General features: G+C 35.8%; 1 protein-coding gene across 3 annotated transcripts in view; it reads left to right on the plus strand.

Annotated features, from left to right (window-relative positions):
* The window catches only part of SV2C (synaptic vesicle glycoprotein 2C), an 89,514-nt gene extending 69,853 nt beyond the window's left edge, over positions 1-19,661 (plus strand). For all 3 annotated transcript variants that reach the window (XM_015848876.3, XM_085529456.1, XM_015848877.3), the window contains 5 exons: positions 109-273; positions 2,997-3,130; positions 4,572-4,775; positions 5,008-5,167; positions 11,882-19,661. In XM_015848876.3, the coding sequence (XP_015704362.1) occupies positions 109-273; positions 2,997-3,130; positions 4,572-4,775; positions 5,008-5,167; positions 11,882-12,065 (847 nt within the window). In that variant the 3' untranslated portion in view covers positions 12,066-19,661. The remainder of the gene's footprint in view (positions 1-108; positions 274-2,996; positions 3,131-4,571; positions 4,776-5,007; positions 5,168-11,881) is intronic.
* The last annotated feature ends 800 nt before the right edge of the window (positions 19,662-20,461 follow it).

Here is a 20,461-nt window from a genome sequence, read left to right on the forward strand (position 1 = left end):
GCCAAAATGGGAGGACGGTGGCAGATTAGAGCTCTGGGAGCACAGCCGTACTGTGGTCCCACTGGAGCAGACCCCAGGGCATAACAGAGCATTTTCTGTTTTTCACAGCTACTATGGCTTATCTGTCTGGTTTCCCGATGTCATTAAACACCTTCAGTCAGATGAATACGCGGCCCGAGTGAAACTCTTCCGGAACGAGGAAGTTTCAAATTTCGTCTTCAACTTTACGCTGGAAAATCAAATTCACAGCAGCGGAGAATACATCAATGACAGGTTTATAGTTGTCCTAATGCATGTATTCTAGGAAGTCTGATTAATATAACATTTTCCCCAGTCTACTGATAATTGTTCTGTTTTGTTTTAATGTCTCTACTCTCAGTCTGATACAATTTACCATAATCCAGTTTTGAATGGTGCATTTCTGCATGAGGAAAAGTGCTACTGTGTATGCCTTGCTCTCTTTAGTGTTGGATCCCTCATGCCAACACTGCTTCCCTGACCTCTTGAAAACAGACTGCAAAGTGGACCGGAATGCTCATATTAACAATCTTTCTTTCCACAGTGGGATTCAAAGTGTTTGTGGCAGAACATTGCAGAGAGAAGAGGAAGGATGTACTTTCATTTACATTGCTATTTTTTACTTGTATTGATTTAAGATGCTTCTTTGAAAATGTGAAACTTTGAGAGGATAAGATCTTAGCACAGGAAAACAGAAATTAATTACTAGTCCAAAGCAACACAACCATGAACAGCTCTAAAATGGGAGGACAACACTTTGGCAATGTCTTTTTTTCTTTTAAGCTGAATGTATACTTAATAAGGCTCTAGCTAGGCTTTTACAGATAGCAGATACCTCAGAAGAAAATTAAATACAGCTGTTTTAAGTGCCTGGTTTCTCTTAAGAGATAAAGAAAACCACTTTTTGAGCAGTCTCCTAGATAACATGGTGATAAGCAATTATTATTTCCACATGAAAAGATACATCTAAGTAAATAAAAATAATGATTTTATTAATTCAGGGCTTTTCCTCTTCTCTAATAAGAACTTGAATTTTGACACAGCTTATGCATTGCAGACAAAAATAAGCAGTTATCTCATTTTTAAACTAGCAATTACATCCCTGTTCATTTGCTTTCCAAGAGGCATCTGTTCTCCTAAAAGCAAGGAACCACTTATAGTCAGTAAGTTTTAGATGTTTTGTACTCTGTCAACCAAGATCTTATTAATCTGAACTAAAAATTACTGTAAAACATTAAGTCTAATACTAATCTACTCAAAAGCACTTTCAAGTGTGCAAATTCAATAGGCATCTGACAGTTATTTGAGATTCACAAGCTATTTTGAGCAGTAAGGCAAACTCTTTTGATACAAAATTTTTTATCCACAAATGTTTCAGTATTCCTGTCACTCTTCATTTCAGTGTTTCCTTCATCTGAAAGAAGCTGCAGTGCTTCACTTTTTTACTGCATTACATTTCTGTTTGGTTCAAATTCAGATCACTGCAATTCCATTTTTAATAGAGTACAATGTATTTCCTGTCAAAACTTGATGTGTGCATCAGGAGCTTCTAGGACATATAATCTGTCTTTCCTATTACATCTGACTAATCTAATTGCTAAATGCTCTTTGTTCTCCTCTGATATTAAGTTAATTTTCAAAATGGAAAGTGTTATATGTAAAATGATAATGAGCTGACACTGAACGCCAACATGATTTTAATCAGTGTCAGAAATGAGCAATGACAGGGTAAGTAAAACTAATGGGCTGAGAACACCTGCTTTTCTGACCAATACAGAAAGATAATCATGAGCCAGTAATTCTTCTATGATAATCATAATTCATTTTTGCTATATTATCTCATCAATACGCAGTTCTAAAGACATCATTGCTGAGTGTATAATTCCTACTGTTTAAAATGTAACATGTTTTCTGTGCTGCTGTTCCTACCATTAGACTTTTAGTAAGACAAACACTTAGCTAAGCACACTGGGCTTAATTAGAATAGAATCATATCTGTGTTTGGGAGGGTTTTTAACAGTTCTTAAACAACAGTTAAAGCATTGTTTTTGAAGTACATTAGAAAAATACTCCTTAATTACTGCATCTGTCTTATTTTTATTTATTTACTTATTTTGTTTAATTACCTTAATAGTAGTATTAAGAGTACAGTGGAAAAATCTTACAAGTCTTACAGTTTTGTTTTAAGCCTAATAAGGTTCAGTTAGGAAGTAACTACTAGTAACATTCTTTGCCTTAACTTTTTCTACTGATAACTTGATTGAAAGTCATGATCAAAGACCAAAGATTTAAATGAAGGTCAGTAGGAACAAGGTTGTTCAGAAATAGAAAAAGTGACTGACCATACATTTGTGCATGTCTTATTCAGAAAGTACTTTCAATTATATTCACAGGCACAGAGCTAGGAAGCCCATCCTTTCAGCTAGATATCTAGCTGTATAAACTACCAACATAATTGTTGAGATAATGGTCTGTAAAACCATTTTTAAAATCTTGAACCAGTACATTTTGGATTTGAGCCTCACACACTACTCAGTGTATTTTTGTGGAGAAATAAAGGTTCTTTTAAAAATCCTTTCTTTCAACTCTTCGGTAACAGCAGGTGCTTGTTTGTTCCAAGAGACTGGGTTTCTGGTGTTTGAGATCTTGATTTTTGACTGTAATGCTAAACTGCAAGTACTGTTCCTTTTACAAGACCGTCACGACACAACTGAGATATTCTCATAGAAATACTTGCGCTTTGTTGCAGCCAGCAGCTATGTGCAGCTATGTACTTTATTAGTGCTTTTTCTGAAGGAGGGTATTCCAAAGTCAGCTAATCATTTATTGCATCTCCCGAGTCTCATTAAGTAATCATTGTTCCTGGAGGTGAGACTTTTTAGAAGGCAGCCATTAAATCTGTGTAACTGCCTCAACTTGACCTGTTGTTGTTTCTAACCTGTGAAATTAATCTGATACAAATTATTTGTACTGGACAGGTTTGTCATGATGAAGTTTAAATCAGTAACCTTTGAAGATTCACTTTTTAAGAACTGTGTGTTTGAAGACATAACTTCTCTGAATACATACTTCAGGAACTGCACTTTTGTGAATACCACCTTCTACAACACAGGTATTACCTGAAAAAACTGCATTGTTTATCTGCATATTCTCATTTAATTGTTATGGTGTGATTATAAATTCTGAATTTCTAATAAAGCAAACAGAGCTATAAAATCAATGGGCCTCACTAAAATAATACCAGAATAGAAACGATCACATTTCCCTTTGAAATACTGCAGGCCTAACATGGACTCAGATAATAAACTTTTCTTTGATTTTCAACATTTCTAAAGATATCCAATCAAGAAGAGAAAATGGCTGCTTTAATCTGGTATATTTTATTCCGGCCTGGAAAGATTTGTGGAAGAATATTCTGCCTGCTATAGCATGCCTGCTATCCCATCATTTTCAGGTGTACTAAACACTCTACAAAAATTATGTATGTGTGTTTTTACATTTTAAGCGAACGACTTCTGGGTTTTGTTTTTCTTAGCTGTTGTTGGATTTTTGTGTAGTATTTATTTATTTATTTTGTACATTGAAAGTAAAAGCAGGATCTTGCCACATAAGCTTGTGTTCAGAGATAGAGAGCAATTCTAATGCTTTTCTGTGACTCTTGTAATCTTATTAGCAACAGAGTTAGGCTTCAGGACAAGCAATGCCCAGCTTTCTTCATCTGGAAGAAATGTACTCTTGAGAAAAGGATTTTAAGGCTGATGGAAGGAAAAGAAATGAAGGAGGAAATATAAGGAGAATCATCTGAAATGTTATTTGAAAAGAGACTGATAGCTTTCAAAATAATTAGCTAAATGCAGAACTATTAAAAAATGGAAGTCAGAAGTATCTGTGGTTATTTGTGCTTTAATTAGGAATATTTGAACAGTCTCAACTTAGGCTAAGATTGCAGAGCTCACAATTAGTGAAACAGTTTGATAAAGAATGAACTAATTGCATCACTGTGTCAGACACATTTTTAGTACATATTCTTCAGACCAGAATTGAGCTGAATACCAAGCTGTCCTCTCAGAAATGAAAACAAGTTTAATCTGAAGTCTGCATGAACACTTCTTTTTAAGAGAACTCAAACTAAGTATGATCAGCTGTTTTATCTGAAAGTTTCTCTCTGAAAGGTATGGAAATCACAGGTCTGATACCAAGCAAGACTGTGGAACAGTTGCAATGATGACTGATAAAAACCTGCAGAAATCTAGTGCATTTTATGCAAAACCATTCTGTTAAGAGAGACCCGAACCAAATATAATCCAAACAGGATTTAAATATGTTGATATAATTGACCTAATTCAGGGTCTCCATTGACCTCTTTATGAACTTTGCATATTTTTCTATTAAGATAAAAGGCTATCAAAATTAACAGTGGTAACTAGTGCCATTTTATGAAGCAGTAAAATCTCCTAGTTGTCATTAAGTTTGTCTAAACTTGCAACTTTTTAATCAAAAGGTGCACATGGAGGCAACTGTTCGCTGAAAACTTTTTCTTCTTCTTTCCACAGATCTGGAGCAATATAAATTTGTTGACAGTGATTTTATAAATTGCACATTTTTTCACATCAGGACAGGATGCCAGATTTCCTTTGATGATGACTACAGTGCCTACTGGATTTATTTTGTTAATTTTCTGGGAACGTTGGCAGTGTTACCAGGGAACATTGTGTCTGCTCTTCTGATGGATAGAATTGGACGTTTAACAATGCTAGGTATGGACTTGACTTTAAAACAGGAAAAATCCCCATACCCAAAGCTTTTCTCACAAAGTGACATTTTCTCTTTTTAAAGGGCATTTCTTTAGTTTTGAACTCAAATATACGAGACATTTATTTTGCTGTATTGTGTGAATAAAATCTTAGACAAAGTGAAGAAGAATCATTCTTTCATGTACGGTTCTACTTTGAATTCTTTTTTTTTTTTTTTTTTCCATCTCCCACATAGGTGGTTCCATGGTTCTCTCTGGCATAAGCTGTTTTTTCCTGTGGTTTGGGACCAGTGAATCCATGATGATAGGTATGCTGTGCCTCTACAATGGCCTCACCATCTCAGCCTGGAACTCTCTTGATGTCATTACTGTGGAGCTGTATCCTACAGACAGAAGGTATGTAAAGATACATCTCCTTTAACCTTGCTATCAGCAGGTATGGTAAATATAAATGGTTAAGTCTGAGTTTTACAGCAAAAATGATGTTTTGAATGAACTAAAATCATAGTTTGTCTTAAGAATAATAAGAAAAAGAAAACGATTTTTTAGCTATTTGGTATGTCTTTCACATCATATACCATCTAATCAGGAAAATACTACAAATAGGCTGGGATATTTTCCCTGTTTTTCCTTGGTGAGGGGTTTGGGAGAAGCTTTCCAGTTTTCTGCCACATCACAAAGTGTCTCTTATCACTGTGCTATTTCTTCTGTCTTTCAATGGAAGTTTCAAATACAGTGAAATACATTTCCATAAGTATATAAATGCTGGGTGACTTTGTCAACACTGATGTAACTGACGCTGACACTATCTTTTAAGGGAGGAAAACTGTAGACTGGTTAAATATGTTTTCTTCTCATTTCTATTTTTAAAGAATATGTGCCTCTCTATAGAAGAAATTAATATCCACTGGTGTTGTTGTCTCAAAACAACTACACTGGGCTACTTGTGAATCTGAAACACTATGATTTAATAGTAAACACTACTGGTTTTATTACCTCAGGGAATCTCCTTCTGCAAGAGCTATTTAATCAGTTGAATACTAAGGTATAATTCTAATAAATATCTTTTATAAGGAGTTATTTTGTTGGCATTCCTGAACATCACAGACACAAGCATTTTCTTAAAATGAAATAAGTGTAAAAGCCATTGTTATTCATCGAAGAAAGAAAATTCATCATTACTAGGAATGATTAGAACCATGTTACTGGCTTTTATCCTGAGGCACCTGTATTAGTAGCCAGTGGTTGTTTTTAACAGTTTCTGCAGAATATGGGATTGCAGTGATTTTTTCCATGTTTTTCTTTTTTAATAACCTTAAATGTGCAGTAATGCCTGTGTGGAACCCTAATTAAAAAATACACTGGTAGCCAGATTGTTTGGATATTTTTTGCAACAGATCAGATAGAAAGTTTATCACTCCATGTTATCAGTGTAAACAGACTAATAGGCCTAGTCTACCTGATCCAGGAAAATCATTGCTGACATGAACTGAAGATGAGTTTTCTAAAAGTTCTGGTTCCATCACAGCCATTTTTTTCCTAATGGAATTACAAGGAAATCAGCGATTCTGGAAGTCTCTTCCTATCCATGACTTTTCAAACTGGGGCAAAGATGCTCACTGCATTGCTTTTTTTAATATTCCAGTATGTACTTTTTCTTTACACTCAACCAATGGAATGATCACAAAGCAATTGTAGACTGCAACTGGAAGATGGTCTAGAAGAAAAATGTGTGTAAGGAAGCCAGTTCAAGTTAACATGCATAGCTTGCACAGCTGACAAGCTACTGAGGCTTTGCCAGTGTCATGCAGGCTATTACAAAAAGGTGTTTTACTCCAAATAATCTACAAGAGATTACTGGCTTTCTAACAGATAGGGATTTGGTGAGCAATTTGGAAATACATGGTGTCTGTGATATACAGAAAACACTTTTGTTTCCTCTTCATCATCTGCCCGCAAAGCAGATTTAAGGTTGCTTCAGAATCTTAAGGGATTTGAATTCCATATGCATTCAGAATCACCTGTATCTATATTTATTTTAAATATGTCGGAATACAAAGCAATTCAGTTGATTGTCCTAAGTTCCTGATAAGCATGTAGTTGGAGACAGGATAGAAAACAAGACTTGTGAAGAGTGGCTGAGGGGATTATGACTATTAAGTCTGAAGAAGAGAGGGGAGATGTTGCTTGCCACAGCTGTCTGAGAGGAGGTTGCAGCAAGGTGGGTGTAGGCCTCTTTTCTCAAGTGACAAGTGATATAATGCAAGGAAAAGGCCTCAGGTTGTGCTGGGGAAAGTTTAGATTGGACATTAGGAAGAATTACTTCACAGACAAGGTGGTTAAGCATGGTAACAGGCTGCCCAGAAAAGTGGTGGAGTATTTAAGAGTGTAATTAATGAAGTATTTAAGAGATGTGCAGACATGACACTCAGGGAACATGGTTTAGTAGTGAGACTTCATATATCTGGCTAAGGGTTGGACCTAATGCTCTTGAAGGTAGTTTCCAGGTTCTATTTATTTTTAATATTTTATGACACTGTAGTATAATTTGAGCTTGTATGTTCTTTATAAACCCTGAGTTGATTTCCACATTGTCTAAAATAAGAGACTTTGAGAATGTAAACATGTTGAGTGGTTTTCAGACAGATGAAGAAGTTATGTTAGAAGGTAGGAGATGTATTACAAGTATTAGTCAAAGGTAGGTTTCACTTTTCCAGTTAGAAAACACATGGTAGTATTTGAAGATTAATATATGTTAATTAATATATATTAGGTACTTTTCAATACACAAATTTTAAAGCACAACAGTGATGAGAAGCCATAAATAAACACATTTCTAGTAAGCAAGAAATTTAGTCAACCTGCAGTATTATCTCATACTTTGTCTCAACTTTTGTTTCATCTTTTGTCTTCTCCTCTTAATGGGCGATGATTTTCTGGATTGATCGTCAACAGATTCTGAAGTCTTTGATCTGTTATAGCCCTCTTGAGAGCCAAACTATATTGTTCCATAGCTCTGAAAGCCCTGCTCTAAAGCAGAAATATTAAACTTCTTGTGAACAGTTTTGTGTATAGTGACTTTCTTCTCTTTGGCAATGGAGTGATTTTCTACTCTGTTTTAAGCGTTCTGTATTTTCAGAGTGCTCCTTTGAAAGGAGAGGGTGCAGAAGTTATGGCACTGAGGAGAAAGATAATGCTGCCAAAACTGACTTTAGGTGCCAGGTTTGTCACTTGTGGGACCTGGTATCACAATCACTTAGCATTTTAGAAGAGGGAATGGGCTCATTGTAGCTCTAAGTATTCAGCACTTCAGCAACACGAACTTGAAGGTGTTAAGCTGAGCAGCCAGAAAATGTTAAAAGCATATTAATGACTATTTTGTTAGCTTGCATGATTTGCTAGCATCATATAGAAATTCTGTGGCAGAAACAGGGATTGTGTGCTTTCTCCTGAGAGCGCTCAGCTACCTTATCCTTGAGACTGTTTTTTCATCATACAGACCCAACCCAACAGTGCCTCTTCAACTTCTGTAACACGTGAGGAAAATCAAGTGTCTTTCACAATATGATTCATGTTTTATTCCTCAAGCTATCTTTGTTCTGCACACTGGCAGAATGATGTGGAAAAAAAAATATTGTATGATGAGGTAATTATAGATTGTGCTGTAACGTGTGTGTGCCCAAGGGGCTTGAAGTAACATTGCATAATTTCCTAGCTCTGCTCGTAATGCAAATATGAGTAGAAGGGAGTTAAAATTTTCTGAAGAGGTAACATTTAGGAGATTGTTATCACTTTAAAATGCAATCATTTTATTCATATGAATATTCAATGCTTTCTTGTGAACTAATTTGGGAAGCAGTCACTTTATAAGCCAAGACTCTGATCCAGGAATGGACACAACAAATAAAATGAAATCTTGTATCTCCCACAAAGTAAACCGAGGTCAGATTCCATCAGATAACCAACAATTCATCAGTTTTGTTAAGGCTGCCAGACATCTGGGTTTGAATCATGGCCAGGAGTATTTAGAATTCAAGATGTGCTATAGAATGATTTCATCCTGTTTTGCCTGCTTTGATACCTCTAAAAGAAGTTCATAAGGGTTTGGTCATGATTAAGAATGAAGTCAGCTATCTTCAGTTCATTATATTTAGCTTTTTCTTCTCTTCTGAAGCCCTGAGAATCTATCCCAAGAGAAATCAACCCTATTCTCAGAATGTCTTAAGTCCAACTTTTTATTGTTGTGGTTGTTAGAAGAGAAGTTTTCTATTCATTTGAGTCATAACAGCAGTCATTAATCTACTGTAGATTGTTTGGCAGCTATTTTCTGCTGCCATCCTGTGGAAGTGGTTCAACTGCACTTTTCTGGAATTGAAAGGTGGTGTTTTTAAGGTAAGCACTGCTGCACCAATGCAGTTCCTTAGGTAACTGTAAGGGAAGAAGGTACATTACATTGTTTTACTTGCACACTAAATGATGTAATTGGTAAGTCAATGGTATACATCTGTGTACTGATTTTTAAAAGATACAAAAATGTTCTAGCAATAGAAAACTGTCAATAGCACATTCAGAAACTCAGTGTTTTCATAACATTAATGTATAATTAACCCCCACAAAAATGCTATTCTGAGTCTATTGTAAAGTGATGGGTTGATTGAGCACTAGCTTTGGCAAGAAGGATATCAAATGTCTATGTTATGTATATTCAGTAGTACTTTATTGCAGGAAAATAAAGTTTTGAGGTGCACCATAAGCAATGGAAAAGCGATTTCGAGCTATTTTATTTAGATATGCAAGCACCTAGTCTAGGAAGGAGCATACATGGCAACTAGGAAGCAATCTCCTTTAATCCAAAGGCTTGGATAATCCTTCTATTTTTAACTTTGGATTTGTGCCATTTGTTATATGGGGCTTGGGTGAAAGGAAGCTCAGTGTTTTTATTTGTCACAGCTTTCCCACCACCTGACATAAGATACATTTGGTAAAATTCTTTTTCTCTAACACTTAGCTTTCTACCAGACCTGACGTTTTTACAGACCTCTCATAGACCTTCCTTCAGCACATCTCCCAGTGCTCCTTTGAAATATTTCTACAAAAGTCTTAATCATTCCTCCTCTGAGGAAAGCCTTTTCAAGGAATTGCTGCAAAGGTGCAGGAAGTTTCTCAAGCAAGTCTTAAAGAAGTAGTGTGCTTTTAGACAGATCTCACTCGGTTGCACTGCCCTGCAGCAGAGCACATCAGTTTGAAGATGATGATGACCTCTAGGTGAAGTTTAGTTTTTTTGGCACTAAATATTGTATAAGTACTGCAAGTCTAATAAAATCTTTAAAAAAAAAAAAAAAGAAAAAGAAAAAAAAAGGCAGTGAAGGCTCTCTCTGTCACTGTTCAGAAGGTTTATTTGAGGCCCTTCTGCTTCTTTTCTTTATTTGTTGTTTTTAGAGAGACCAAAACACTGTTGTCTATTGCAGGAGACATGTAGCCAAAGTTCTAGTAAATGAGAAAATATGCAATATACAGAGCTGACAGTCAAATGCCAAGTATGGACTTCTGTGATTTCACTTCCTTAAAAAATGCTTTAAATAAAGAAATTGACTTTGTCATGATAAAATGGACAAATGAGTATTTAATCTTAATTAATAAAAACTTTTGGAAGGTATATTAACTAGTCTTCATTAATATGTTCTTAATAATTAATATTCTACTCTATGAACATCTTTCTAACTAAATCAAGAATCTGAGAAAGTGCTGTTACTTAAAATGATTCCGAAGTTGAAGAAAAGACAAACTAGTGACATGATGGCTGCAGACACATGCGTTGTTTGCTTGAGGAAGTTTTCTCCCTTGCTAGGTTTACTTTAAAAAAAAAAAAAAAAAGAAAGAAAAGAAAAAAAAAAATGTTTCTGTAAAGAATCTTGGTAAACCTCTCAGTTGTAACCTTGCTCTCAGTTGGGAGCAAGTCTGCTTGCTTCCAGTTGATTCTCTGGGATGGTCTCAAGGGTTTGGTGGCAGCAGACATTTGTCATATGTACTTCCTAAGAGTACACAGCATGTAAGTAGAGGATTTACATTTCTTTATATAGAGTCTCAGTATAACTAGGTAACCATTTAGTCACTCAGTCCATTAGTATTAATGTAAATTTTTCTGTTTAGACTAGAGGCATCTTTCCTTCTAATATTCTTAACATTGCCAATGTAGAAACATACTTTTCTAAATAAAAACTTATCTCTTCCTGAGTACTACTGCTTTGTCCCAGTGAGCAAAGTGTGAACTCCATGTATTCCTTCTCCCTTTCACTTCTTGAGATTTGAGTAATGTGATTCTACCATTGTACGGATTCTAACATTGTTCTTGTTAGAACATTTTTGTTAGGACAAGATTATTCTTGCAGCTATGAATCACATAGTCATGTCATAACATATTTTATTAAAATGATAGAAGTTTGTGTAATACATTTACATACTGGTGACCAAATATTATTAAAATCACACTCTACAAAGCGAAAGCCCTGCTGAGTTGCCCATACCATACTTTCTGCTAACAACCTATTTCCTTCCCCTTTTTTCATAAGATTCTCAGGGTCTTCTCTACCGAACAAGGCTTTTTTTAAGCCTCATGCTCCTTGCTCCTAAGAGATAGCCAATCATTATTATTACAGGTCTCATTAGATTAGCCTTTTGAAAAAGTACTCACTGAATGTGCGTACCACCTATAAGACATCCATTTTTATTCAGTACCCCATGATGCTCATCCTTCTGTTTTAGTAACCTCCTTCCAAATAGTTCTTGAAAGGCTTCCAACCTTCTGTCTACCAGCCCAGCATGATAGATGTTACTGAATTTCCAGCTGCACGTTTTGTTGTTGTGTAAAAGTACAAAGTAATTATTTCAACATCTTGATTTCTGGAGGGCAGAATAAATCTGTCTCCATAAAACTCTGCTGCAGTAGAAACAAAATTTCACATAAAAAAAGACCAGGTACAGAATCCTTGTTGGCATTACTTCTATGTAAGGTATTGGGCCTATACTGATTCATTCCACTGAAGATTTGTTCACAAGCTTTTATTGTATATGCACATTTAATTTGATTTTATTTTTATTTTTTTCTTTTAGGGCAACTGGCTTTGGCTTCTTGAATGCACTATGCAAAGCAGCAGCCGTCCTTGGAAACTTGATATTTGGTTCTCTTGTTGGTATCACCAAAGCAATCCCTATTCTCCTTGCTTCTACTGTTCTAGTGTGCGGAGGTCTGGTAGGACTTCGACTTCCCGACACGAGAACCCAGGTGTTGATGTAACAGGAAAAAGCCATTTAGTGTTTCTTTCTTTCTTTGTACAAATGTCAGCTCTCCTGTTTGGTGGTGCAGAGGCTTCAGATTATTAATGCTTGGTTGAGTGTCTGGATGGCAGAAACCAAACACAGGTGTGTGGAGTGGCAGAAATCTAAAAACAACTCTGAAAATTTTAGATTTCTCTTCCATTTGCTTTCATTCTTTGCTATTTAAAGCCATTTCACTTAACTTCAAACAGCAAGGCTACCTCCAAAAAGGCTTTCAATGACATGTCCAGGAAGATAAAAACCATAGTTAAAATGCAAGCAGTATATTTCTTAAAAACACAAGCTAAATTTGGCCATGGCTTTATGAGCTCTTGTAGTAGTGCAAGTCAATTACTTAGCAGAGAATTTTGTATGTATCAGTGCATGCATCAGTAATCAGGAATCTGTGCAGACTGCTTTTGTACTGAAAATACCAACTTTCCATAGCAAAGCTTATTAATAAAAACTTCTAAATTTTAAGCCAGAGGCCTGGACAAAAGTATCAGTGCCTCTTCATTGGGAAGTGGCTTTAGGTAGATTCATCTAAAGCAAAGCTTACCATCTACACATATTAGTTGAGAAGAAGGGAGATGAAAGGCCCAATATGAGTTAGGATAATAAGATTACTAAAATAAACACTTTCACTCTTCAGTGCTAGTCATTCAGAAGAAAAAAAAAATTTAAAAATTTCCTCTAATTTGTGGCATCTGGAGTATTTTTGCCTGTTTAAAACAGAGAACACATCTTATGCCAGATGTGTGTCAATGCAAAAAACAATATTTATGCTCTTGCAAATATGAATCAGAGAAAAATCAAGCCAATGAACTGTATAAAGAGTGAGATGCTGTCAGAAAAGTTTCTTTGGCATTTACATTTCTGTTTGATATTTACACTTCAAATACAAGTTTATTTGTCAGAGGATACCACCTACTAAATTTAGTCAGGTCATAACTTCAGCATAATCTGATTAAAATCTCTCCAGACTTTTTTTTTTAAAAAAAAAAATAAAATATTAAAACGAAGAAAAGCAATAATAAAAACACCTGAATTGATTTCATAGCTTATACCCTCATTCATATAACCATTTTCTCATTATTTTTAATAACCTAGAGAGGCATTAGTGTATAATGTATCTGAAAAGCCATTAAGAAAAAAAGTGTTGAGGCTGCAGGATTGGTCATAAGACCAAATGTAAGTGTGGCAGGTAAATGGTAGTAAATAACTTTCTTATAAGCCATATGCTATGAATTGTTTCAGATCGCAATAAAACCATCCCCACCAGTTCTACTGCCCTGTAAAATGCTATCAGATCTCTTTAAAATGTTAGCATTCAAACTTAAATGTAGATACAGTGAACAAAGGGAGCAGATTCCCCTGATGACAGAAACTGGCTTTGCTTTCAGTGAAGCTATGACCATTTTTTCAGCTGATGACCTAGCTATATTTTCACTTTTCAAATAATAACTTTCATATAAATCATAAGGCAAAATTCAGCAGTGCTGTTTAAAATTATGTCTCACTACTTTTATTAGGTGACCAAATAATTGCCAAAGAAGATAGGCTATCAGATAAGGTCTGCAGAGTAGGATAGATGTTTCTTTTTGGTTTTTTTTAATCTTTCTCCTATGTGGGAAGTAGTAGTATCTATCCCTGCATTTTGTCAATTGTCATCTTAGTTATTTTGAAAAAGTAAGTAGAAGACGGTCCAAACAAAAACAACCATTACATTTAAAGTTCACTGCTTGATTTAGTGAATATAGAAGTCTCAGTTTTGAACAAATTCTTGTGCATTGTAACACCAGAAGATGAGCCCAAGTTGGGCTTTCTGCTGTTAACAAATGAGTAAACTGGCTAAATTAAAAACAACAAAACAACAGTAACAACAACTAGTGGCCATTTTTTGGATGCTGATAACTAGAATATTGTATAGCAAAAATTTAGTAAGTTTATTTTACAATATAAACAGTCCAAATGTCCAAGGTAAAATATTTTATAACTAAGTTTTATTTTAACATGTCTTAAATTTCTAAAATATATTTCAAAAAGAGGAAGAAGAATTATTTTTCACCCAGTTCCAGGGTAAGAATAAAATTCTGGCCTTAGATTAGCATCTGTGGCTTTTGTCGACTAGTCAGAATCCTTACAGTATTTCAAGTCTATCTTTCCTCATTAGAATTGTATTTGCTTTTGGCTGTATTTCTCTGTGCCATTCATTAGTTACATATCCCAACTCCTTGTAGTTACTACACATCTTATTTGAAATCTGAAGCCTCTGTACGTGTTTGGAGTGAGCCTCAACAGCAGTGATAACTAAAAATTACATTGTCTTGTGATGCACTATAGTCTTCAACTTCTGTCCAACCCTGTATGTAACACTGAAGAACATACAGACTGTACTATATGATCACTGTGGAGGAAATGGGTCATAGGACAATAAGATTCAACTTTTGAGGGCTCTGGTTAAACATTAATACACTAAAATCTCATCACTTTAGAAATCATGCTGTTTGCAGTGCTGGTTCTTGTCCTAAATTTTGGCCACATCATAAGTATATAATTAGGTCTGAATTTAGCAAAGTGGGCAGCCTGAGATCCTGTTTGGAACATAGTAATAGCAGGGATGAGTAAAGACGAAGACTTTACCTTGCTTGGTCTGGGATTAGAGTGAAAGATCTGAAGTAGGAAAATGAAAAAGGAGAACAGTATGTAGAAGAAAGGTGAAAAAGTAAGCAGAAGAGAAGAATAATGCAAAAGTCCACAAATATTTCCAACATACTAAACAAAACCTAAAGCTAGAATCTTCCTAGCTGGTGAGCCAGATGGCTCAACATACTTGAAACTGCGTGTGAGCCAGCATAACAGCTGTTCGCACAATCAAGTGGTTTGGTCTTGAATGCAGTGAAGATCTATCCCATGAAGACAAAGGGAGTGAATGCAATTTCAATCTATGAGTACTTGGTTACATACTTATAATCCACAGCTTGGAATGGAAAAAAAAAAATGATCTGGACACAAATGTTACTTAGGTTATACACAGAAATGTTTTGTCTCATCTTTAGTGAATTTGTCTTTTTTGCAGCTTCCAACGTGATCTCAGGTAATAAATATTGGACAGTATGAATTTTGCTTCCTTTCTAATCCCATTCATTTATATCTCACACAAAGAGTCACATAGTGGTCTCTGTAGAATCCTGATAAACCTATAATTAAGAGGTCATTAGCATATACTTTCAAAAGAGAATAGAATACCATAATGGTCATTGTTTCAAAATGTGAAAACGGCCAGCAAAACAGACCACATGCGTTGATTTGTGCTGAATACATTTTATTTATGTTATTTTACTCATGACAAGTTGTTTGACAGAAAAGCTTGACTTAGCAGACTCCTTTTTCTTGAAAGCATATTATTCATTATGTTTGTACGTTTTAACCAGGCTGGCTATAGTCATGTCATTTAGAAGCAAGAACCACAATATGTTGCATTGATTGCTGAGTACAGACTCCTAAGAATGGAACTAGGAGTACGTTCTTACTGTCTTTTTCCTTCCTGCTTGAATTTTGCTGGTGACCTTCCAAAGGTGTGTACTACAATTCTAGCCAGAGTTAATGCATTAGACCTCCTTCCTGATGGGTACACTGGTCTGCTATCATCTTAGAAAAGTACGGCATCCTATGACTGCGAAGTCAGTTTTTGCTCTTTCTTCTCATATCATTCTATTCCTTTCATCCCAAATTATCTTTCTTACCAGAGCACCAACTTTAAAGAATTAAAACCCACTGCTTGCGCTCTCACTTGCTTCTGACTTTATGGTAACCTTCAGTAACATGGTTTGACACGCAGTTTTGGAACCTTAAACCAAGATGGAAAACAAAGTCTTTCAGACAATCTCACTTTTTTGAAGAAAAAAGACTACGCATTTCTCTATGTATCTATCTGAGGCCTACACTTATGGTTACTTATTGCAGGCCAGCATCTCCAGAGATGATTCAACCCAGCATCAAATTGAAAAAACAGTCAGCCAGGCTCACTTTGCCTTTTTTTCTTGTTTCTGATGTGCTAAGTCACTGCACTAAAGCATGAACGTTCCTGAAGATCTGTGTAATAATCTCATGGTACCAGAGTACTTTCAAATACTGAAGTATCCTTCCTTTGCAGGAAGGAGCAGGATATTCACCATGGCAACAACAGTAAGGAATGCAGGTAACAGTAATCGATTCTTAAAAATTTAGCATTTGGTTAAGCATTAGAAGAAATCATTTGAGGTTGATTTCAGTATACAGGCTAATTGCAGACTGAGTGAGAGTAAGTGGAGGCAAAAGAGACTCGCAGGCAGCTTTACCAGTAGGTGTTTTCTGTTTAATTCAAGTCCTGAGCAGAGTTTCAGATTTACTGACTGTGCTAAATCCACGTCACCACTTGATCCCTTTCTTACCTCCAAACTGTATGCAAAAGCCTGCTTTTTCATGCTGTGTTTTCTGAACTAGGAGCAATGAAGAGTATTAATTCAGGCAAATACTCTATATTTTACAACGAGGTTAATGAACAAGAAGGCAGGAAATGCAGAGGAAAAACAGTCTTTCAAACTTATTTGATTCTGGAGTATGATTACTGAACATATGTTTTCTTTCAAGACTCAGGAGGAAATGGAGCATTTCTGTTTTCACTTCTTGTGTCTTTAACCCCCTGAGTGCAAGGATTCATTTTTAATCTTCTGATTGAATTTTCAATTCCATTTCCAGTTTACCAAGTAGGAGACATGGCTTGTAGTAGCATGGTAATGTCTTGTTTAGGTAAAAAGGTATGACTGGATATAAACATCTCTCTCTGACTAATGAAGGTCTTTTTAAAACTTAATGATGGGAAAGAAAGCTCAAGTCCAGCACACATGGACTGTCTATATGGGGAACTGAGGGCTATGCTATATTTCTAAGAACTGGAATCAGAAGTAGTGCCTCAAGAGTAGGCGTAGACTCCATCACTGTAGAAAAAGAAAAAATCAAAGCATAACATTTCCTCCAAGTGGAGCTTAGGCTAAGTGCACAAATAAGAAGATTCTTCTGTATTTCCACCCACTGCACTGGAAGAACAGCTGGAGGTAAGCAAGGTCCATTTTGAGAGCACACGCTTCTTTCTGTTAGTTCATCCTCCAGTTATCTGTGAATTTTGCTTAAGTCTGGTTTACACGTTTGAAAGCTGATACTTCAGAAGAAGATGGAGCAGAAAGATAATGGAATGAAATTAAATGCCAAGGGAGATTTAAAGTCTTGGGGTTCAATTATTTTTATTTTTGGCAGATGTTTTCTTTAATGCCTACCCTGTAGCTTGTTGTTCTGAATTATTACACCACCAGAGGTGGACACATACACAGACGCACATTCATCTGTGAGAGGATACATGCATACACATACACGCAACACAGGCTGATGTAGGATCTAAGTGTTACTTTCTGCATTATGCATTATTCTTGGAGCACAAATACTGTTCTGTTCATTTCCTTGTGCAAAACCCTTTACTTATCCATGCACAGCATTCATCGTAGATGTCAAGATTCATCTCAGTTGGGCTTTAGCTTTCTGCCACTGGAGGAGAAATGGTCTGAAAAGTAAGATCTGACTTAGCTGTAGCCTTCCACCAGCCACACTGTGCCAAACAGCGAGACAGTACACCGTACAGAGGCACTGGTCTTGTTCCAGTGACTAGGAGAAACTCTCGGATATTTAAGAGCTTTGAGTTTTGTCTTATTCAAATAAAAGTCTTAACAAACTTAATGGGGATCTTAACATGTTAACTTCTGTGTAACATATGAGAAAATGTCTGTGTCTTCCTGTAGAGTATGCTTTTCATTGTTCCTGCATACATGCCTGATGTCGTTATAGTAATGTGGTTATTCTATTGTTTACTGTTGTTCTTATCAGCAATCTTTGACCAGCCTGGAACAGAGCCATTGCCAGGGTGTCTTTCATTTAATGATTAACATCCCCAGAGATCTACTACAATAGTATTGCAGTATAAATTAATTCCAGCTACAACCTGAGTAAATCCAGGCTGAAAACTGCAGCATATGCGCACACACACTGACACAGAGCAGTGAGAGTGGGGAGGGCTCTGTCAAAAGCTCAGTCATACACTGCATTACTCATTCCCTGTTTTCAGAACTCTCACTTTGCCTTCTGCTTCTATGCACATGTTCTGTAGAACTAAAATACCATTAGAGGAAAATGAATATTCCTTTCAGAGGACTTAAAAATGTGTAGTTGCCATAGGGAAGCTAGCTGCTTTAATAGTAAGACAAAAACAGCACTGTTTCAAAAAGTGAACATATTAAATAATTGTGTATATTGGCATGTGGGAGTTTGTGTTGATGTAAGAGAAATTAGTTCATCTGGCCCTTTTTAATAAACATGCATAAAACTATTCATGTTTTAAAAGCCTAGCTTTTCCCTGTGAGTGCAATGTTTCCCCCAAAATAACAGTATTTTTAATAGCATCCAATGGTGCATGTCTAATGTGTCAAACAACTTATTTCAGCCATTTTTGCAAGAATGTTATAGTAAAATTTCTCATTAAATCTTTCCAGTAATGGATATATTGCTCTCAAATGCCTAAAATTGTGACATTTAAATTACATTCCTTACTTGGTCTCAAACATAAGCGTCATTTTACTTTGCATCTTCTTTTGAGAGCACAGATTTCTCTGCAGTACAATAATACTGCAAAAGTCGGGCATTAAAGAAGAGCTCCTTCACACTGATGTAAGGTGTTGGCACTGTGAGGTTACTGATTTTCTTTAAAACTTGTCAGCATCCCCTAATGCTGAGCAACAGAAGGGAAAAATGTACTTTTTCTTTTTGTGAGCTACTTCTTTCTCCCAATTTCTCCTACCAGCCTTTTACCCAAATTGCCAACTGGGAATACAGTTTTTCAAGCTATCTCTAACGTACAAAAGTTCAGGTGTTCCAGTGTGCATATGTTGTCAAGAAATTCATAACCATTTCTGACATTCTCAATTTCTTTACGTGAGAAAACATGTAGATATTGTATATAAGGTAGTGGGGTATTTTGAAGTTGAATTCCCATTTATATGTGTTTAATTTCAGATGTACTGATTAACAACAAGATCTTGGCAATGGTCCTGGCTTCCCTGGTTTTCAGTTTCTTTTTTCTTTCCTTCTATGTGTGATCTTCTGTGATGCAGGTTACAGTCATCACTATTGTATATATGTGTTTGCATGTGTGCGCATTGATAAACTCTGTTTTGGAGTTCCAAATTTTTCCTTTTAAGTCCAGCTGGTACACTTGTGAACTCATCTTTCCAGTATACTCCTCTGTGTCAGATCGCCAACTACCAAAATGTTTGACCAAGTGTTTTTATTAAGTACACTGAGGAAAGTTGTATGTATACTTGTGAAAGGGCATGCTGTGTAGCATGACTGTGTACAGTATAAATCTATAAAACGTGGAAGTGTTTATAAATCTATTTGCCAAATATTTATCATCCATGTAACAAATGCAAAGTTATTTAGTGTACATCAGATTAATAAAGGGGCATTTTTTGCTCTACTATATTCAAATAAAGATTTGTTCTCTGCAGTGAATGCACATCAGGTGTGATAATAGCCAGAACATCGTTCTTCACTACTCCCAAAATACTGGAAACAGTTGTTTTACTTCAGTTCACACTCCTATGGCTCTCTGTTATGTTCTCTTTAGTGCTTGTAATAGAGGCAGAACATGCAAACAAAGAAGTATGGAACAAGTTAATAAAGTTAAATTAATCTAAATGATAATAAAAAAAGACAGATTTCAGGTTACTATGGTTGCAAGAGACAAAGTTCTACAGTTAGCCATCTGGGGTTCACATTTTTATGATATATAATTGCACAAAATAAACATCTGGTCACAACATAGCTGCACTGCAAGGCTTTGTTATCACCCCAAGAATCTAATCTAAGTCTGTGTGGTGAGCTTACAGCTGCAAGGTATGATAATCTCTGCATCCAAAAGGCCAGCTGGAATTTATACAATCAAGATACTTGGTATCCAACAACAGAAAGACAAACAAGCAACCCCCTCCAACCCTATGCCCTACCCCAAATCTACACATCAACATTAGTTCTTCATTGTATTTGTGCGCTAAGGGCCTCAGAAAAACTTAGGTTGTATGGTAGCTTTTCAATAAGAAAATTCTGTCATCTCCATGGTTGGATCAGGAATATATTTGCAAAATGACAATAAACATAATAAAACACATGAGTTTCTTCATCTGTGTCACCATAGGACAACATTAAGCTACATGTGAATTACGTATTTTTCAGCTCATGTACTGCGCTGTCTACAAAACCCAACACTGAAGAACACGTGATTTTGTAACTGTA

The sequence above is a fragment of the Coturnix japonica genome, chromosome Z (genome assembly GCF_054131305.1).
Source record: "Coturnix japonica strain WE chromosome Z, WE-NBRP24, whole genome shotgun sequence".
Classification (NCBI taxonomy): domain Eukaryota; kingdom Metazoa; phylum Chordata; class Aves; order Galliformes; family Phasianidae; genus Coturnix; species Coturnix japonica.